At 43.3% G+C, this 22,758-nt stretch overlaps 1 protein-coding gene across 1 annotated transcript in view; it reads left to right on the forward strand.

Moving 5' to 3' along the window:
* The first annotated feature begins 19,202 nt into the window (after positions 1 to 19,202).
* Positions 19,203 to 22,758, forward strand: part of DOCK5 (dedicator of cytokinesis 5) — a 210,628-nt gene continuing 207,072 nt past the window's right edge. Inside the window, exon 1 of the mRNA XM_080797224.1 lies at positions 19,203 to 19,469. Within this exon, the coding sequence (XP_080653350.1) occupies positions 19,427 to 19,469 (43 nt within the window). The 5' untranslated portion in view covers positions 19,203 to 19,426. The remainder of the gene's footprint in view (positions 19,470 to 22,758) is intronic.

The raw sequence follows: 22,758 nt of genomic DNA on the forward strand, positions 1-22,758 counted from the left end.
CTCACTCTTTGCCCCTCTCTACCCCAAAAATTTAAAATAAATAAATAAATAAAAAGAACACTAAGAATTAAGCAAGCTGAATGGGGGGAAAAGATCTAAACCAAGACACATGCCAGTAAAATTAAAGCACTTCAAAAAAAGGAAAGAGAATTCCCAAAATTTCCCGAAGAGACAAAAAAAAGCTCCTATGAAGAAAAAGCAGCCTATTGGTGTCAGATTACTGATCAGCAACAATGATCAGTGAAATGATAACTTCAAAATTTTGAAAGAAAGTTTGGCACTGAAGGTCTATCCCTGGCCAAACTCAACCGCACATAAGAAATGATTATCAACACTTTCAAACAGGTAAGGACCCAGAAAGTTAACCTCCATTGCACCATTTCTGGAAAAAATTATTTGAGGTGTTATTTTAGCAAAATGAAAAAGGATTCCAAGCAAGAACATATATAATCTAAAAAATAGTATGACGCATTCAAAAGTGCAAAGAAGAGATTCTTGGAATAATTGTATACCGCTTGCCTTGAAAAAAAGTAGTTCAAATTAAATCAGGAAGTTAGAAGGCTCTTTGAAACAAACAAACAAACAAAAAAAACCTTTGAGTTCATTCAATATATATTTTGAATACGAAAGTAAGATTTCACTCTTCTTTCCTGTGAACATGAAAATAATAAAAACAATACAGTCCCCAATAAAACAAAAGCTGTCCAAGGAGATCACAGGTCTGCACCGGGCAAATTAAAATGTGAACCAATTTTTAGTAGTTGCTGGGCGGGGAAATTCCATTGACCTTGATACTTGGAATTTTTTCTTCCAAGAGGTACAGTTTTAGGGATGTAGGATTGCATTTTCTTTTCTATAGGTGTGCTCACCCTGTTTTTCCTTCAGTGATTAATACCTTCAGAATCATCATATCGGAATCACTGTGTTTAATTTGAGAACTAATCTATAGACATATAGACAAAGCACATGGAAGGCTTAATTATAGAAAATTAATCCTTGACAATAAGAAACTAATGATATCACTGACGAGCCAAGCATAGAGGGGTAGGAGGAAACATGGGGAAAAAGTACAAATACAGCAACTCTTGCATCCTACTTATAGGCCATCAATAAACAGTATCAAAAGTCAGTTTCAGGTCAGTTAATTAGAGGAGAAAGGGAAAGTTGAGGGGCAAGAGAAGGGAGGTGTGTGTGTTAAATTCAGTATTTATCAACAAGTAAAAATATTGAAAGATATTTTTTAAGTTTATCAATCAACAACTAGAAATATATAAGCATGCTATTTAGAGTTTGGTAGCAAACTAGCAGAAGAACTTAGATTGACACAATTAAAAATTATTTGGGGGGTGATTTGATTTTTTATTTTATGCCCTCTATACTACTTATTATCCTTTTATTAAGTGTGGTAGACAGAACAGTGATCCCCAAGGATGTCTATTTCCTCATCCTTGGAACCTGGGGCTATGATACCGTACATGGCAAAAGGGACTTTGAAGATTTGATTAAGTGACAGATCTTGAGATGGGGAGATCATACTTGATAATTTAGGTGAGCTCCATGCAACCTCAAGGGTCCTTATAAGAGGGAGGCAGAGGGCAAGACTCAGAGAGGAGATGTGACAGTGGCAGCAGACACTGGAGTGACTCACTCTGAAGGTGGCGGAAGGGGCCGGGAGCCAAGGAAGCTTCTAGAATCTGGGAAACATAGCAAAAAAGATTCTCCCAAAAGAAATACAGGTTTGCTGACACCTTGATTTAGCCCCTAAGATTCATTTTGCACTTCTGACCTATAGAACTGGAAGATACTAAGTTTGTGTTGTCTTAAGCCGCTCAGTTTGTGGTCATTTGTACAGCAGTAACAGGAAACGAACACACTCTGTGTGTATTACTTATGCTACTTTTTAAAATAAACAGATGTAAGCCTGTTGGTGGAAGAAAGGTGGGAAATGGGATGAAATCCCACCCTCTTTCCTTGGTGAAGGCAGGAAGGCCGTAGTTTGATTGTTCATGTATTCGTTTTAAGAGTTTCAATCAGGCTGGAAAAACTGCAGGAAGATCCACGTCATGAAAACACAAACACTGGATTATCAGACACGGTTCTGTTTTGAAAGGCTTCCAACCCAAAGAACTTTCTGCCACCCTACCCACCATGGCTGCCCAGGGAGGGTGGCCCAGGGACCAAGCTGATGTCTATGCCCAGGGATATCCCTGAGGAATCTTGCCCCAATGAGAGTGGAATGGCCCCACTCATGGCCTTTTATTTAGAAATCAGTGCGGCCATCAGTTAGAAGGATTGGTGAGAGATCCCAGGACTAGTGCCTACGAGAGATGGGCATAGCTCTGTTTCAGCCAGGTAGGCAAGAGACCTCCCTTCTTCATCCCATCTCCCCTCGACCATTCCTCAGGGTGACTTTTATCCCCAGTGCTGGGACCTTACACTTCAGAAGCACCTAGCAGGATGACTGACCACAACTCTCAGACTTACTGGTGACAAACTAAGAAGACACACTTCACCCCTATCACCTCATTTTTAGCACAACTGTGTGCAGGATTTAAACCACCAGAGAGTCCTTGGTAGTCAGTCCAGGAAGTCTGGTTGGTATGACTCAAGTGAAATACAATCTTTCTCCCACTGAAAAGGAGGAAAAGAAGGTGGTGACAGCGCAGGTAACAAGCGCAGCTGGGAGTTTGGAAGTGTAGTTGGGGGGAGGAGGGGGACTAAAAGATTGCATTACAGCTCCTTTTTGAAAATTTCTTTATCACAGCACTCAACGCCACTTGAAAGGTCTTCATTTATCTGAGGCTCTGGAGTGTTGATGTTTTTCCTGCACCTGCCAAGTCATTCCTGAAACTTACACCCTTTTTCCCAGCCAATGGAATCATTCTATTAAAAATGGGAATGAGTCGATTTTGCAGTGCTTTGGTTCATGGAAGAAATAGTCATTCTTGGCAGAAAAAAAAAAAAGAAAAGAAAAAAAAAACCCACTTGGTGAATAAGTACCAGGACAAAGACAATGTTTAGTCAAAGAACAGGGAAAATAAAGTACTCAATCTAGGGACAAGAATTTCTCCTTTCAGGGACGGCTATTGTATGGTTGAACCAACATACATGGTAGCAGGATAAAAGGACACTGACAGATCAGTGCAAATCCATCGTGGAGCCCATTCCCCCAGTGAAGAAACTGCCTTCAGGTGAAGCTCGGTGATTGGCCCAAGATCTATTAGGTGGTAAGTGGCCGAGCCAGGAATTGAAAGCAGATGTCCTGACTCCAAGCCCGGGCTGCCTACTTAACAAGCTACGCGGCTGTCAGAAAGACTTTGGGATGCTAGCTGTTTGTAAGCCTCTATCACTTCTGCTCATACTTTCTTAGCCAAGCAAGCCACATATCCATGAGGCAGGATGTATAAACCTGGAAGCGTAGTGAATAAACGGGAACGATGATACAATCCATACCATTTCCTTCTGTCCTTTCGGACCAGCAGTGGTAGCAGCTGTTTGCTAATTCCTAAATTACCTCACTGTCTGGCGTTGGGCTCTTCCACCCTCTGGGTCCCCAATCCCCTCCACTGGCACCTCTCTGTGTAAATATTCAAGAAGTTTCCCGCTTCTTACTTAGGCCAACAGTGTCTGCCACATCCACATTGGAAAGCTTTCTGCATTTGAGGATGTCCTGGGCACAGATAACAAAGTGTGGTGTGGATTTTTTTTTTTAAGTAGTATATCTAAAAATACCACATGCGTAATAATCATGATTGTGATCAAACTTGTATCAGTTATAGTTTGGTTCCATTCTGAGTGACAGAAAATCTCAGGTAACAGTGGCGTGAACAAGAAAGAACTTTTTCTTGCACATAAACCATGCCTAGAAATAAATGACCCAAGGGTCTGATTTGGCAACTCTGGATTTATCGGGGACCCAGGATGATCCCACTTCATGCTCCAAGATAGAATGCAGCAATGATGGAATGTTCTGGAACTTGGTAGTTCAGATGGCAGCCTCCTGCCACCCCATCTTCCAATTATTTTGAAAGGGGCTAATTGCCTATATTAACTTTTTTTTCTTTTTGGCTTTAAAACATGTAGACAGACCCAAGTTCAATTGGCCAAAACTCCATACCTAACCACAGCTAGCCACAAAAGAAGCTAAGAAACACTAATCTTTATTCTAGGCAGCTATGTATCCAGCTTAAAAAAAAAACCAACAAAAAACAAAACAGGAGTTCTGTTATTAAAGAAGGAGTAGAGGGACTAGACAGGAAAAACCAGCAATTTCTGGCACTCCCCACAAACATTTTCATGAGTTGGTAAATTTTGAGTAACTATTTCTGTATTCATAGAAGATATAAACCCCAGGGAAGACAGCTGTTTTTACATTTGAATTTGAGAGGAAAGAACTTACTTTTCAGAACCCTGAAAGACATGTGATTAAGAAAGCTTGCTATCTTCTGAGTTATAAAAAGAAAGAAAGCAGCTAAATGACAACAAGTTGAAACAGAAATTTGCTACAAATGCTATTATACTGATATTTACTAAAACTCATGTAGTCAATGTTTATATCACACTTTTTTTTTTAGAATTTACAATTACTCTCATTAAATCCTCACCCAAAATTTGTAGTCTGCTTTATCATCCTCATTTGATAAATGAGAAGGTTGAAATTTAAAGAATTTAAATGATTTTCCTAGGTTTAAAAACAATGGACTGCAATTAATGTCTTCCCAGTCCAGAGTTCAGGATCTGTCTTCTTTCTTCCCTCCAGCATGCCTCCTTTCGTGGAATTTGACAGAGCCCACGTCTCCATGTTGGAAGCAGATGACGATGACTCCCATAAAATCTCTGGATGACATACAAGGACACTAGAGATCTGAGCTATGTGACCTGCATGAGTCACTGAAGAAAAGTTCCAGCCCTTTGTTGCAAATTTGTCTTTCTGTAAACCCAAGGGGGTCTTGCCAAAAGCTACATTTTGTTCTAAGTGAAATGTACAGGCAGTGAAGCATGGCAGCCAAGTATTCTGCCCACATGCTCTGCTTCCTGGAACACTTAGCCGCTACTGATCATCATTCTGCCTCAGTTTCCATCAACACTCCCTAGACTGCTACACTTGTAGGTTGGGTAGATTGGGTTTTCAAAAAACCCAATTTTTAAAAAAATGAACACCACACCCATGTTCACTGGAGCATTCACAACAGCCAAGAGGTGTGATTGATGTATGAATGGATAAAGAAAATGTGGCATATATGTACTATAACATATTACGCAGTCTTAAAAAAAGAAAATACAAGGGGTGCCTGGGTGACTCAGTGGGTTAAAGCCTCTGCCTTCGGCTTAGGTCATGATCTCAGGACCCTGGGATGGAGCCCCGCATAGGGCTCTCTGCTCAGCAGGGAGCCTGCTTCCTTCTCTCTCTCTCTCTCTCTCTCTCTCTCGGCTTGCCTCTCTGCCTACTGGTGATCTCTGTCTGTCAAATAAATAAATAAATAAATCTTAAAAAAAAAATCTGTCACATGCTAAGACATGGCGGAACCTCAAGAACACTATGCTAAGCCAATCACAAAGGGAAATATACTGTGTGATTCAACTCATAGGAAGTATCTCAAGTAATCAAAATCATAGAAACAGGAAATAGAAAGGCAGTGACCAAGCGCTGGAGAGAGGAGGGAGGAGGAATTAGTTTTAATGGGTATAGAGTTTCAGTTTTGCAAGATGAGAAAGTTCTAGAGATCTGTTGCACAACAAGGTAAAATATACTTAACGCGACTGAGCTGTACACTTAAAAATGATTCAGATAATACATTTAATGTCATGTGGGGTTTTTTTTAACCACAATTTTTAAAAAAAGAGAGAACGATTTACAACTAGTACGCGCGCATGTAAGAGGTAGGGTTCCGCAGGCCAGAAGCAGGATCCTGGCCCAGCAATCATTACACCGCTCGGAGATGCCAATCTAGTCTGTAACTGGGTAACTAAGCCGTAGCTTTTGGGCGCACCGTGCTTAATCAGATTGGAACTCAGCCATTGAGCTTTTCCAGCCTTTACAGCTAGATGGCATTAAATACTGCCAATGCAAATGTGCAGCGAGGACAGGGAAAGGAGGTCTATTGAGACAGATTTTTGACTACTCACAGTGTACAACTACCACAGTGCTCTTTATACCAAAGGCACTGGATAAATATTTATTTAGTTGAATTGATTGGACTCTAATAGTATCTGGTGCTGACTCTCTTTATTTGAAAGGTGTCCTCTTAAGAAACAACACATGCTGGCATGGAGTTCCCAGCCCTGGGCTTCCCGCTGGTCTCAATTCCACATCACTCCCCATGGGTGCACACTGAGACTGCATCTCCAACTTCTGCTTTTCCTAGGAAGTGCCTGCTGGGTACATAGTCCTGATTTTGCTTCTCTCCTCCAATTGGATTTGCTATCCTGCCAGTGTCTCCCTCTCCCTTTCCCCTCTGCCCTCCTAAACTCCGTCTATTCTATACTTTTCCGTTTGCTTCATCCCCTCTTTGTTTGGTGTTTTCAAACCTTGGACACAAAAACCCACTATATTTAGCACAAATCCAGGGATTCACGGGAACATACTACTACCAGTTTTTATCATCTCCATACAATGGCCAGTAAAAAGTTTGGATAACTTTGGGCGCCTGGGTGGCTCAGTGGGTTAAAGCCTCTGCCTTTGGCTCAGGTTCATGGTCCCAGGGTCCTGGGATCGAGCCCCGCATCGGGCTCTCTGCGCGGCTTCCTCCTCTCTCTCTGCCTACTTGTGATCTCTGTCAAATTAGAAAAAATTTTAAAGGAAAGTTTTGATAACTAGCTTTCTATACAAAATAAGGACCAATGAGTCATTCTTGTCCCCCTGATAGAAAAACAATGGTGGTGGAAGCCTTAGTCTCAGAGGGGGAGCCTTTCAGGGAAAATCTGGCCCACCTCCCTATCACTAACGGTAATCTGAAATACCCAAAAAGAAGTTATCACTGTCAGACATGCAAATTAGCACAAAGGCATATGAAGGCTTGAAACTTGATACCCAGGTTTGTTTTTTTTTTATTAAAATAGGAAGGACCACCCAAAATAACCTGCAGAACCTCTTTTTTTGCCCTAATAGTGTTTTATAATAATTCACTCCTCTGTGCGAGTTCTTCTGAAGGTGATAAGCTGAGGCTGAAGGGATGGAAACATGTATTCTGGAAGATCTCCCCCAAGGGGGATCCCAAGACATAGCCAAAAACCAGACAAAGGCAGAAGAGCAGCCTGGAGGTTGATTTCTGATCAGAAAGTTCTACTCCTGGCTCTGTCAATCCCCGCCTATGGGACCTGGGCTAAGCAGTTTAGTGACTCAAAAGCACCGATCTATGTAAAGCTCTTAGCACAGTAATTCTTCATAAGATTTAAGGAAGTGGAAATAGTGAAAGCAACACAAAACACCTGCTCCTGCCTTGAGAGGGCAGGTTTTAAAAGAATTTTGGAAAAATCAGAACAAGTTATTGCATAGCTGCAATTTACACTTATAACAGTGGGTGGCACTAGTATCATATCTATTGAGCATGACATTGTCCCGGATTTTTTTTTTTTTTTTTTTAACTGCATTCCTTCTTAGCTTTCTTTTCCAGGAATAGCAGCATTCCCCCTTCCACACACCACCACTTCCCCACCCCCCCGCCGATCTTTTAATTTTTGTTATCCCCTTAGAGTTTCATAGGCTATTTGCCGTAGCATAGTAAGTTATTTCTATTTTAAAACGCAGACACAAATTACCATGGATGATTTCATGAAATTTTAAAATTTATTTTGAAGTCTTGCACTCTTTCTAATTCATTCCCTAAACTTGACTGTATTGTTCTACTACGGGCATTGAAACAAATATTTCACACCTGTGGACGTCGTTAATCCCAAGAAAGTTTCAAGCCCCTTTTCCTAGGATACCATAGGATGTGTTTATTTAGAAGGAGTGTTTGAAGAAAAGATTTTGAGCATGGCAAGAAAACTACCAATGGTTCTGAAATCATCCCTCAATTGTTTGTTGGTTAATTCAGCAGTGATTATAATTGTGTGCGTGTTTTTTCTGTTTAATTTTTAAATTTTTTAAATTTTTGTAAAGATTTATTTACTTATTTTAGTGGTGGGCCGGTGCAGAGGAAAAGAATCTCAAACAGACTCCCCACTGAGCATGAGCTGACTCAGGCTTCCATCCCACAAGATCATGATCTGAGCCCATACCAAGAGTGGGACGCTTATCTGACTGAGCCACCCAGGCTCCCCTACAATTATATTTTCCAGTTCAGTTTGTGTTGCTCTCACAAACACCTTCGTGAATTTTATTTCCTATGCTGTTGCCACTGCAACTAAGTTCAGCCCAGCCTGTAGCTACAGGTTGGGCCTTATTTGGGTGCATCAGGCTTGAACTGTAACATGGCCCAGGGCTCCTTTGCATCACAGGATTTAGAGATTCTCTAAGAGTTAACTCAGTCCCTAAGGGTAGGGACTCAGAGCCAACTGTAGGCAAACACAGGCTCAGTGCAAAATGTATTTGTGCAACCACACCCCAAAGTCTTGTTTGCAGCTGTAGTTCTGTGGTCTGAGCACAAAGGGTGGTGTTAGCAGAGATCGACAACAGGGGCAGGGTTGTCAGCTCACCCTGGAGTGGGAGGTGAACTCTGAGAGTCCTGCCAATGCTTCTTAGGGGAGCAGGAGCATCAGCCTTGCAGAATTCAGAATGACATCCTACCACCCACTGAAAGGCTCATTCTACCTAAGAGAGCACACTACTGACAAAATAATAGCAGTCGGGCTGACCCAGTTAAACTTCTCTGTGACAAGTGAAACAATTTTGAAGCTAAATTCTCCTCTGTGTTTAAAGATGGGTTAAGTTTAAAGGGGGATCTGAACTTTGTAGAAACTGAAATACCACACATTACCATACAGTGGTAAATTTGGGGAAAGAATCCCATTGTTTGTTTTTTTGTTTCTGTTGGGTTTTTGTTTTGTTTTGTTTTTTTGCTTTTGTTTTGGTTTTGGTTTTGGTTTTTTTAGTCTGTTGAAGTCCCCTTACATGTACAACAAAACAGGAGAAAAGAGTTAAATATAGTATATGATAAAATTCTGATTTATTTGAAAATATTCATTGTGGATTCTGTTAGCCAGTTATATAATTGTCAAACAATAACAATTTTGTCTCCAATTCATGTTTCACATTTCCTTGCATCGGATAGAGAGAGCAATCCTGAATACTGCTCTAACCACTGTGTTGCAGGACCTCAGTTCTGATTTCTGGTGAATGGGAATACATGACAGTTAGCACTTAAGTGTTGATTCTAAAGTTCTTATTTCCAACATACTTTCTTCATCAAGTTGAGGATGCATGTCTTATTCTTAGTTTACTAAGGGTTTTGATTGCAAGCGAATGTTAGTTTTAATCAAATGTCTTTTGTATATCTACCCACGTGATTGCTATCCACACCGAATGCTTGATGCGATGCACTAATATTTCATCCTGAATCTCTATCAATCGCTGTATTTGTATTATATTCGCACAAATATCAATCTGTATTTTTTTTTCCTCCCACATTTTAACAGGTTTTTCTGCCAGGGTGATGTTGTTTCATATGGTAAATCCGGAAGCATTCATTCCATCTTTTCCTATGGAAGAGTTCATACTACATCCTCAACCGGTCTTTTCTTGGAATACACAAAAGTATTTGTCTTTATGGCTAGGCCCACCACGTTTTTTAGATGTAATATTTTGACCACATTTTCTATGTCTTCTATGCTGTTTGGCTGCCTGAGGTTGTGTATTTCTTGGCTCAATTTTGGTCATTTACATTTTCCCAGTGAATTCTGTTTGTGATTTTTTTACAATGTATTAAGTAAGAACCATATGCATAATCGTACATAAATTTGCTCCTCTAACTCTGTAGTCCTATGTTCTTTTGTATTCCTAGTTTGCATATTTATGTTTTGTTTTGTTTTGTTTTGTTTTGTTTTGTTTTAAGTAGGCTCCAGGCCCAGCGTGGAGCCCAACACAGGGCTTGATCTCAGGACCCTGAGATCAAAACCTGAGCTGAGATCAAGAATCAAACACTCAACCGGACTGAGCCATCCAGGCACTCCCGTTTTCTCTTATACTTGGCTGGATTCACTACAGGTCTACTTATTTTATTGGTATGCGTCTGCTTAAAATGGCTTTCAGAACATTAAGTAAAATACGCGGCCACTGGAATTTTCCTGTTGTTCCCATTTTAGATGAATAGTAGTTTCCTGTCTTCAAAGAACTACTTAATCTGAAGAATTCTAACATTCGAACCCCGGCAATGAATTACAACAACAGGTTCACAAATAGGAAGACTGAAGTCAAGAGAGGCCCTTTTGGCAAATTACAGGAGAAATCAAAACAGAAGTCCCAGAGCCAGGGCCGGCTTAGCACTTGAACCGTGGGCCAAGCCCGGTTAACAAGAATGGACATTAGCAGTCTGATCATTTCTAAGTGGAGTTTGCCTCCACAAAGAACGTAAGTGAGTTTACTTCTCCTAAAAGACCTTTTGCCTCTGTGGTATGAGTGGTTCTGAGAAATGAAGCCTGAGGCATGATTTTATGGAAGGGAAGGGCTTGTTTAAATAAGAACATTATGCCACGGTAATGTGACTAAGAAACCAGGTAAGTAGAAAGCCCCAGGGCGCCCTCCCCTGAGGTGGCTGAGCCAGGTGAGCTCGGCAAAGTATGTAGACATACCTTGTTATCTTGAAAGAAGTAAGCTCAGGAATATTGCCCAAATAGGAGGCGAAACAATCTTGGGATGAAGCCGGACCCTCTAGACTTTAGAATGCCATGCCCGAGATTGTAGACTTTAGAACGTTGTCCACATTTTAACATGAAAGTTTTGTTAAGCTATCATTAAAGGGCTTGGCAATCACAGATTTGCTTGATTCAAAGAACAGCTTTCAAAGGATCCCAATTTAAAATCTTGCCATCCTGGGGCGCCTGGGTGGCTCAGTGGGTTAAGCCTCTGCCTTCAGCTCAGGTCATGATCTCAGGGTCCTGGGATCGAGTCCCGTATCAGGCTGTCTGCTTGGCGGGGAGCCTGCTTTCCTTCCTCTCTCTCTGCCTGCCTCTCTGACTACTTGTGATCTCTGCCAAATAAGTAAATAAAATATTTAAAAAAAAATCTTGCCATCCCAATGAACAATCCCTAAAACTTGGAGTTACTTGTCGTGGGGCACTAACTGTAGGTTCTCTTAAGAGAATAAAAAGACTGATATTCAAAAACATGAATTCTGGGGCGCCTGGGTGGCTCAGTGGGTTAAAGCCTCTGCCTTCGGCTCAGGTCATGATCTCAGGGTCCTGGGATCGAGCCCCACATTGGGCTCTCTGCTCGGCAGGGAGCCTGCTTCCCCTTCTCTCTCTCTCAGCCTGCCTCTCTGCCTGCTTGTGATCTCTGTCAAATAAATAAATAAAATCTTTAAAAAAAGAAAAAACATGAATTCTGAGGCCAAGAACTGTTAAAGACAGCAAATGGTGGTCTCAATCTTAGTACGCTAATGAATGTGAAAGCATTTCAGAATATTACTCATCTATATATCCAAAGGTGATGAAAACAGGATATTGAAAAGGTATCTGCACCCCCATGTTCACAGCACCATTATTCACAATAGCCAAGATATGGAAATAATCTACCAATGGATGAATGGGAAAAGAAAATGTGCTGGATTTATTTATGCACAGTGGAATATAATTCATCATGGAAATAGAAGGGGATACTGCCATTTGCAAGAACATGGATGGATCTTGAGGGCATTATGCTAAGTGAAATAAGTCAGAGAAAGACCAATACTGTATGGTCTCATGTATATGTGGAATCTAAAAAAAAAGTCGAACTTATCAAAATAGAGAGGAGATTGGTGGTTACCAGGGCCTAAGGGGAAGGGAGTATGTTGGTCAAAGGGCACAAACTTCCAGTTATAAGGTGGATAGGTTCTGGGAATCTAACGCAAATGTGATTATAGTTAACAATACTGTATTATGTATTTGAAAACTTCCTAAGAGTAAATATTAAATGTTTTTACCACACACACAAGGTGGTATAAGTGACAGAGGTGGTCCTTATTGTTGTCCTTACCTCACAATATAGAAGTGTATCAAATCATCATCACACTGCACACTTTAAATGCATGCAATTTGGGGCACCTGGGTGGCCCAGTGGGTAAAGCCTCTGCCTTCGGCTCAGGTCATGATCTCAGGGTCCTGGGATCAAGCCCCACATTGGGCTCTTTGCTCCGTGGGGAGCCTGCTTCCTCCTCTCTCTCTCTCTCTGCCTGCCTCTCTGCCTACTTGTGATCTCTGTCAAATAAATAAATTAATTAAAAAAAAACATGCAATTTGATATGTCATTATATTTCAGCAATTTTTTTTTAAAAGTTCCTATCAATCGCTGGTTATACAGCTTCAACACCCTCATTTATTTCCCTGCCAAGGCTCCCTTCCAGTATTTCTGGAAAAGCCCAGAGGGTGTAACTCAGAATTCACAGCAATCTGCCCTCTTTTTCTTTTCTTCTGCTCTGACCTTTGCCAAATGGTCTCATCAGTATCTACCTGGCTGTGCAAACTTTTTCATGGAGGTTGTCTCCTCTCCCAGCATCATGATCTGAGAAAACCCGTTGTCATTTCCACAAGGATACTCATGAGAGTTCCTCCCTCCACTGTTTTCCCGCTCAGCTTTACTGAGATATAATTAACATATAACACTGTGTAAGTCTAAGGTGTACAACATGTTGATTTGATACATTCATCTATTGCAAAATAATTAATCCCACAGCTATAGCTAACACCTTGATCACATCACATAATTACCATATGCTTTCCTATATAGTTCAGGTGAGAAAATTGAAGATCTACTCCCTTAGCAGCTTTCAAGGATATAATACAGTATTGTCAGCTATAATCACCATGCAAGATCTTCACAACTGGGGCGCCTGGGTGGCTCAGTGGGTTGAGCCTCTACCTTCGGCTCAGGTCATGATCTTAGGGTCCTGGGATCGAGCCTCACATCGAGCTCTCTGCTCGGCATGGGGTCTGCTTCCCCCTCTCTCTCTGCCTGCCTCTGTGCCTACTTGTGATCTCTCTCTCTGTCAAATAAATAAATAAAATCTTTAAAAAAAAAAAAAGAAAAGATCCTCACAACTTATTCGTCTTCTAACTGGGGGAGTTTGTACCCTTTGAGCAACATCTCACCTCTCCCAACTCCGAGACCCTGCCAACCACCATGATACTTTCTATGAATCTGGCCTTTTTAAAGATTCCACCTTCAAGTGAGATTATACAGTATTTTTCTCGGACTTATTTCACTTAGCATAATGTCCTCAAAGTCCATCCATATGCTATCACAAGTGTCTGTCTTTCTCATGGTGGAACAATGTTCTATTGTATGGACACACCACATCTTCTTTATCTATTCATCTTGGATGGACACTTCGTTGTTTCCATATCTTGGCTGTTATGAATAACACTGTGAGAAATGTGCCTCCCCCGTCCACCTGAGGAAGTCTACTTGTTCCATGGATACCAAAGCAGTTGCTCGTGTGCTGTCTTACAGAGGCTTAGTTATGTTTTTTATTTATAGCTCCTATCATTCAGAATAGAGTTCAGAGGAGCTAGGCCAAGAGACAATTCCCCCAAACAAATACTGTTTTCAGGAGTGCCCCAATCTCTAAAGCAACTTTTATTACCTGGAGTCATTCTCTTCCAATGACTTGTTTTCCAGGAGCTTCTCTCAAACTCTTAATGTAGCAGACTTCTGGTGGAAAGGTCCTACACTGATGTCTCCCTTGTTACCCTGACCCTTCTCCTGGCGGCACCCCCAGCCTTTCCACTCACTTCAAAAGGTGGCGGTCATAGTTTTGAGCAGGGATTGGCCAACTATGGCCCTCGGGCCAACAACAACACACAACCTGTTTTTGTACAGGCTTCACATTGAGAATGTTTCCTACATTTTTAAATGATTGAAAAAGTCAAAAATAGAATATTTCATAACCTATGAAAATTATATGAAATTCAAATTTTGCATCTACAAATAAAGTTTTATTGGAACACAGTCACACTTACTTGTTCACATATTGTCTATGGCTATTTTCCTGCTATAGTTACAGAGTGGAGCAGATGCAACAGAGACAGATGGCCTGCAAAATCTAAAATATATGTATGGGCCCCTACAGCAACAGTTCACTGACTCCTAGTTTGGAACATGGACCCTGGAGCCAGTCTGCTCAGGGTTTGAATTTAGTTCTGCCACTAACTCATCATGTGGGCAATATCTTAGATTGTTCTGGGCCATGCTTTCCACATTTGTAAGGGTGGGGGGGCAATAGTGTGATTTACCTCATTAGGTTGTGTGCAGATTAAACAAGTTGATTTAGAATAGTGCCAGGCACAGGCCATGAATATTATTATTGCTACACTACAGCTGGCGACCACGGAAAATCTATCTGGTGTTAAATAAAAATTCTGGATCCGATATGGGTTTCTTAACTGACCATGAAGTAATAGGAAGACAAATCTGCTGACTATGACAGTCACCTAAACAATATAGTCACAGCGTCACTGTTACCAAAGATTGCAGAATGAAGCTTCACTCTTGTCACAAATAAAAGGTTAAATTTGTGCATTTAACTTCTTGTTTTCCTCTCTCATCCAGGAATCTCAGCGACCAAGAAGTTTTCTTTTGTTTATTTTATTTTGAAGAAGGTTGAATAAAAATTTTCATTTAAAAAAAATTTTTTTTTTAATTTCTCAGAGAGAGAGACAGAGAGAGACAGAGACAGCACAAGCAGGGGGAGTGGCAGGTGCAATGCGCCTAGTGTGGGATTCCAACCCAGGACCCTGGGATCAAGACCTGAGCCAAAGGCATATGCTTAACCGACTGAGTCACCCAGGTGTCCCAAAACTTCCCCTTTTTTAATGTTTGATGTCATTTTCCAACGTAGAATATAATTTTATATATTGGCATGTGCAAAGTAATTATTTTGGCATATACAAATTGGTTATTTTGACTTATGCTTACATCATAATTTTTCCACATTGCTTCTTAGTTCCTATCTCCTCTTGTTTTAAAGAATTTAAGGAAGACAAATTTTCAACGCATATAGGAACTTTTCAAGATACATGTATGAGCAAAGTTTTGGAAACTCCAGTGGTTTTCATTGTTTCTCACATGAATATCCAATTTTCATCAAACTAATGACTTTGAATTGCTCATGTCATCAGCTTCTCCCAAAGGTGATCTTGAAGCACATTTCGGTCTTTGCAGCAACGAGCATTCTAGAAACAAAACTAAAAGCTTTCTGCTGTGTTCGTGAATAGGATGAAAGTGCTTCCCAAGCATAAATCACGCAGCAATGGGGATGAGGCTATGACTTGCATTAGAGCACCGACCATCATCTCCCACTCATCAGAGAAGCAGGACCTACAATATCACATGGCAGAAGCACAAACAGACCCAAAAATGCTCACCAGACAAATCATTTGGCGGGGTGGGGGGGGGAGTGGATAGTGATGTGAGTTTGTAGGGTACATTTAAAAAAAAAGTGATTCTAGGGGTGTGGAGGTCAGTTTCTTTGTCCCCTTTAGCTCATGGGTCCCAAATGACAATGCATCGCCCTGTGCTCCACCTACATACAACCATCTTGTCCTAAAGCATTTGCCCTTAGAAGACCGCAAAGTGGTGGTTAAAGCCAATTACGCTTTTCCTTTTTTTGGCGGGGTGGGAATTCTAGCAAATACACTCATTCATACGTAGGCTCAAAGAATGAGCCTCTTCTATCTAGGGAAGACAAAAAAGAGACACTTTTTAAGCAGAATCCGTAGCTTCTTTCAGAGAAGCAATCAAGTCAGCCAGATTTGGCAAAATAAACCTGGTAATCAATGGAGGAAGTGAAGGCTCTTGCCAGTTGTCCCCACATTTGTCTATTCTCTTAGGCATTGTAAGGGATAGCCACAATTTTCATGTCAAACTGGCCTCCAAATTAATTTATCCTCATTTCTTTCTCCAAAGCACACTTTCTCCAAGGCATACTCTCAAGCAGAGTATGCTAATGCTGGCGGGTGCATAAATGTGTTTGTATTTGTGTAGGTTTTGAAGTCTGAATATCTCTGGTTGTGGAATATGCTTACTGTTTCTTCTGAAAAGAAATCAGACGAAAGTGAAATGATCTTTCTGGGAATCACGCTCTTATTTCACCTACCCATCTGGCTGACTCTCTAATTTTAAAGCCTAATTTTAATAAAAGACATTGAATAGCTCTGCTTTTATGATTTAAATGGACTTTCAAATTTGGATTTAACCATCTGATATAACAAAGTGGGTGGGCTTCAGGCTTCAGAGGAAAAAGAATAAACATACTGAAAGCTGTAATTAAAATTTTCCGTTTGCCTCCAACCCTCTTAATGCAACTATTGTCAAACCTGAGATATCCAATGCCCAAATTCAAACCTCAAGTGTTGCAAAATGTGGTAGGGGGTGGCAGCTGAAAACATTCCAGAAAAGGCAGCTGAAATGATTTTGGTAGAAATCCAGATCCACTTAATGAGCACAAACACTCTGATGTATTAAATTCAGAATATAACAGTGGTTAGAGAACATTGGTGAAACAATTTTCTTGAACAGAGGTGATTAAAATAACTTTGTGAAGGTCCCATTCTATAATGCAAATGCTTCAGCTCCTAATGGTCCACTTGGAGGCATCACTGACTGAGGACAGCATGACGAAGTAAGCCATAAAGAAATAAGAATGCAAAACTTCAATACAGAACAATTTGGATGTATTTACCAGTTGCTCAAGCCCTCAGCCTTAGAGTCATCCTTGACCCATCTATCGCACCCAGGGACAAGATCCAAGTTCTCTGGGGCCTGAAGCATATAGGGTAAAGATCTTAAGAAAACACACACACAAACACAACACATTATTTTTCTTTGCAAATTTTCCGGAAACAAAAGCTAATGAAAATGTCCAGAAGCCTCACAGTAAATTCTCCTCTGTGCACACGGCACTCCTGTTGGTTCTGCCTTCAGTGCATGCCAAGAATCCAACCTCTTTTCAATCTCTCCCCTACCATCCTGGACCCAACTATTTTCATTTCTTGCTTGAACTACTAAAATATTCCTGTGTCTTCCCTTGGGCCTTTATAATCTGTTCTACCCACAGGCAAGCAAATTAGATTGTGTCCCAGGTTGGCTCAAAACCCTTCAACCTTTTATTGTAACATCTAAGTCCTTATTACTCCTTTCAGGGTCCCGCTCTATCTGGCCACCCTGTGCCTCTTGGACCAAACTTGGTCCTTACTGACCTCTTACCAACCAGGATTTCTTGTTGTTTTAAGAACATGTTAAACATGCCTCCAGGCCTCTGTATTTGTCGTTCCTGATGTCCAGAATACTTTCCCCTGGAATCCATACTTCCTTCTAGTCTATACTTCAATGTCACCTTCACTCGATATAAAACAGCAGAATCTACCCCCCCCCCCCAATCCAATCCTCCCTGCTTGGGATTTTTCTCTACATGCTCAGCCTCATGTGGCAGTATCTTTGTTTTGTTTTACTCTCCTCTTCCAGACTGTAGGCTCTATGAGGGTAGGGGTTTTACTGTATTCATTGCTGTGAACCATTCTTAGGACAGTGCCTGAAACCTAATAGGCACATAGCTAATGTTTGTGGGAAGAAGAAGAGATTATCTAGCCTGGAAACTAGGTTAATCATGATATCATTGGCAGAGAAAGAAAAATTATTTTCAGGGAGATGGTGGAATGCCTTCATGCCTTCCTGATGTTAAGTCTAAAGTGACAGATTCTTAAATTATCACTACACTCTGTGAATAAATGCCTATTTTTGATGGAGAAGAAAGTAAGCGCTAGGAGTTACCCAAGTAGAATAGGACTTTTTTGTTTTGTTTTAAATTTCAGATCTGGTTTTGCAAAAGTTACCAAACTTACAATGCACTAATTCTTCAATCAAGTTTTATTCTCTTTTACTACGTGTATATTTTATCTTTCTTTCATGTTCCAAATAGGCAAGGAAAATGTCATAGACTGCAAGGACAAAACAAGTTTCAAGAGGTGTTTTCTCAAACCCGCAACATAAATGGGCTGGTTATTTACTCTGAGATTTTACTTCTGTGGGTAGTTAGGTAGCAAAACGTCCCTCCCCCTCTCCCGCCCCCCAACTCAGGTGTCTCTAATCCCACCATCATTCCCGAGGTCTCTCCAGGAGGAAGTGAGATCCAGGAGGGTTTTCAGAGGGCTCCAGTAGAAGCCTTCTGCAGTTCAAAGGAGCAGTCCCTGCGTTTGGCTTTTGGTCAAAACTACACAGGCAGAGGAGAGAGGACTCGGGTGTGCCCCGTCCACCACTCCGCGGGGATGGTCTTCAGGCTGCAGGTCTCTCGGAAATGGGGGGTCCTGGGGGGGAACTTTTCCCTCGAGCATAAGGGTATGCATTTCTCCAGCTGGGGAGGAGTGCCGGTGTTTGGGGGTACAGGATTTCCAAGCTAAGGCTCTCTAAAGAATTTTTCCCGACTGAGCTCCCCTAGGAAACTGACACTTCTGAAGAGCACGTCTCCCTCGCATCGGGTCTCTATTTACCCGAAGACAGATGAGCCCGCTTTGAAAGCTCTAAACGGTGGCCCGGGGAGATCATGTCTGCCCTGGAGTCCGGCTTCCGGCTCTCTCGGTGTCAGTTAAAGCTCTAGGGGGTGAACGCAGTAGTCAACTGCTCATTCATTCAACAAATATTTATTGAGCGCCCGCTGAGTGCCAGACACTGGGGTGCCGGGGCCGAGAAGCAACTTAAGAATTTATACTCGTTCCCCCAGAGGCGCGGCGCGCAGTGGGCGCGACCCTGCACTCCTCGCCCACCCGCGGCCCGCAGCCCGCCTGGGTGCGCCCCGCGCCTCCAGCGCGGCCCTCCCGACGCCCCCCGGGATCCAACCTCGAGGGTTTAATCCGGGTGAGGAAGACGGGGTGGGAGGTGGAACGCCAAACACTAAATGGAAAAAACCTGAGCCGAAGCGGCTCCCGGGAAGTGCGCGAGGCGGAGCCGGCAGAGCGCAGAGCCCCGGGGCGGGCGGGAGAGGCCGGGAGCCCGCGGGTCGGGGCGCGGAGGCGGCCCCTGCGGGCGGAGGGCGCGGCCGGCGGGAGGGGCCGGGGCGGCGCCGGGAGGGGCGCGCACGGCGGCGCGGCCGCCCGGCCCAGCAGGTGACCGCGGGCCGGGGCCGAGCCGGAGCGAATCCTGTGCGGGCGGCGCGACGGGGAGACGGCTCGCGGGGTCGGCGAAGTTTGCCGGAACATGGCGGAGGAGCCCGGGGCGCGCGGGAGCGCGGCGCGGCGGCGGCCGGGGCCCCAGGAGCTGTAGCCGCCGCAGCCGCTGCCGCCGCGGGGCGAGGTCGCCGCCATGGCCCGCTGGATCCCGACCAAGAGGCAGAAGTACGGGGTTGGTGAGTGCTCGCCCCACCCCGCCCGCGCCCGGCTGCCGCGAAGTTCGCGGGAGCGGCCCTGGCTTGCGCAAAGTTGGGCGGCGGACGCCGGGCCACTGGGTACCCGCGCTGCCCGGTACCGGGTTCGGCTCCCGCTGCCCTCACAGGCGCAGTCAGGGCTCAGCTACCCCGGCGACAGTTCCCGGTTGGGGACGTCCCTCCCGGTTTGGGGAATCCGAGGGGCTAAAAGTGCGCCCGGGCTCCGGGACTGGTAATCCGGCTCCCGAACCCAAAGCTCCGGCGCGCTGCACGACGGAAACGTCAAAAGACGAGCGCTCGCCTGCTATTCATTTGGGGCACCGCGCCCGGCTGCTCGCCTTTCTCCTCCGCATCCTTGTGGTTTCATTGAGTAGTTTGTAATTCGGCCGCCGTCGGCCGAATGCGGGTGCCGCTCGGGGACCCAAGGGCTTTCTGCCTTCTTCCTGGGTTCACTCTGAGGTCCCAAAGTGAGGGTTTGGGGGTGGAATGCCGCCCGCCCCCCTTTCCTCCCAGGGACTGGGACCCTGCTAACAGTTGTAAACTGAATGGGAAACTGAAGTCGTGGGGTGGGGGTGATGGAAGAGACAGGAAGTGTGTGACCAGGCAGCGGGCGGTGGTTGCCCCCCGGGGGGGGGTGCTGGTTGTGCAGACACGCTCGTCCCTAACGGACCGTGCATGAAGACAGACGATGTAAGACTGCCTTCCGAGCCCCGATTTTCATCGTGGGATAACAGGATGTTTTGTTAAGAAAACTGACAGGTCCTGCCCAGGCACTTGGCATTCCTAACGGCGGTCCTGGAGGAGCCCCCACCACCCGCGGAGGGATTGCTGTTGTGTTGTTTTGGACTCAAAACACTGGCTCTGCCTGGTTTTGACCCAGGGGAAAAACCGTGGTCCTTGCACCTTTTATCCAGGAGTGAGGTTGCTGAGGTCTCGTGGGAAGACTGCCATTAGTCGGTAGATTACAGGGCAAGTAGATTTCCGAGCGGTTCCCTAGAATAAACACAGTTGTGTGTGTTGAGAATTTTATCACTTCCTGTCAGGTTCATTCATTTGGCCCATTTGTAATTTAATCTTTTACTTTCGTCCCTTCCCCGCCCCCATTTTCCCCTCACTGCTTCAGTTAGTAGGGAGTGGTCCCTGGACCTCTTGTGTGCTTCTGCGTTTTCTGACCATGAAGTCCTTTTCAGAGATAACTCTTTAACATCCTCTAGTGCTTTTCAACTCTGTAACCAGGAGTCAGTTTAAAAAAACCAACAACCAAACCCTTTCATATTTACTATAGTATTCTTAATTGTGACCCTCTATGTATGTATGTAAGTGTATAGAATACTATATATTGTATATACATAATTCTTGTTTTCCCTCTTAAAAAAAAACAAAACTTGTTTCCTCTTACATTTTACTTAGAATCTTTGCACTTTCCTGTGGCTCCAACTCAGAAATGAGTAGGTCTTTCTCCTGCCCCAGACCACCTTGTCATAATTTGGTCATGAGTCTTCCACATGGCAGGTGCCAGTAAGTAGCCAGTAGTTATGGAGGTGAAATGGTCTAATAAGATAGAGGGAATTAGTTTCTTTATATTTGAGCGTTACAGAGTACTACTAAATTAAGGCATATTTAGCGATGCCTAATCATTAATCACTACTTTTACAAAGTTACCAGTTTTAATTTTAACAGTATCCAAAACAATTATGACTTTTATATAGCCCCTCCCCCCCACCATATGCGGTTTTTTGTTTGTTTTAAAGATTTTATTTATTTGACAGAGATCACAAGTAGGCAGAGAGACAGGCAAAGAGTGAGGAGGAAGCCGGCTCCCTGCTGAACAGAGAGCCCGATGTGGGGCTCTATCCCAGGACACTGGGATCATGACCTGAGCCGAAGGCAGAGGCTTTAACCCACTGAGCCACCAAGGCGCCCCCAGTATGGTTTTAATGCCATTGTCACAGGAGCAAGTATGACATGTTTTCTTTTTAGTACACTCCCCCCCCCCCCCCCCCGTTCTGGGATCAGATTACCTGGTTATTTATCATCAGTCAAGAAAAGTATTTGAGTTGCATTTCCAGGGCATAGGTGGTAGCAAAATTGCCCCAGGATATAATTTGGCACACTTATTTTACTAGACACAATGGATTCTGATTAATCTTGGCTTGACAAAAGGACCCACTGTTAGGACAGATTAGCCTCAGAGATAAATCACCATTGTTTATTCCTAAAACTCACTGTTGTTCATAACACCTCCCTCCTTGGAAGCCTTCCTTGGCCTACAGGGTAAAGTCTAAATTGAGCCCAGCTTTCAAGGTTATAATAATCTGGTTCAACCTGTCTCCACCAGCCTTATCTCTCCTGGCTTCTTTCATGAACTCACTGGTGCAGACACTGCCCTTCTTTGCTCTTGTGCAATATTCAATGGAGAGTCTCTCCTTTGGGACTTTGCTCCCTTGTGCCTGTCCCCTGTCTGCAGTACCCTCCCACGCCTGCATCTTGCCGAATCCGGCCTTTTCCTCAGGGCTCAAATCCATTCCCCTAGCTTCCCTGGATCCGGTATGAACCAGACCTTCCCAAACCCTTACGCCTCTCCTCACACTACAATCACTACATTGTGCCATCCTTTGCTACTTATCCTTTTATCCTTGGGTTCACTGAATCAGAAGGTTATGGTTATGTATCCCTGTCACAATACCCGGTACAGAGCATATACTCAGTAACTGCTTATTCTTGGTGTTGAGGTGACATTGTAACTCCCTAACCTAATTTCTAGGATGATTTAATGCAGTTCCTCTCCCCACTCACCCCCCCATTCACCACAATATGAGTTTTATTTTGTTTGGTTAAATGTGTGAAATGAGAGCCTTCAGTCTGTCTCTACCTTTGCAAGTAAAAAAAAAAAGATGTGCTGTTGAGAAAATAAGCATAGAGTAGACAGACTCATTTAAATATAATTAGGAAAATTGGCTTGTTGGACGTTTGGGGGGGATAGTTACCACTTGTGAGCGTCTGGTGGTCAGATTGTGTTTCTGGGTGAAGGAAACCATATGATAGCCATTTTGAAGCATTTTAATGACTCACAGCTACTCTGTGTGAGGGTAGCGCTTTGATCTCCATTTGAATTTTGCTAAGGGAAGCTAGCAGTCTCTACTCTTATATTATCTTGGTGCCACTATTGGCTGCTCCTGACATAGCCTAGATTTTTCTATGGGGACTGAAATGCAATCTGTCTGGGCTTTCTTAGTTCTTAAACATAGCTCTGTTGGCTCAGTCTCTAGCA

The sequence above is a fragment of the Martes martes genome, assembly GCF_963455335.1.
Source record: "Martes martes genome assembly, chromosome: 2".
Classification (NCBI taxonomy): domain Eukaryota; kingdom Metazoa; phylum Chordata; class Mammalia; order Carnivora; family Mustelidae; genus Martes; species Martes martes.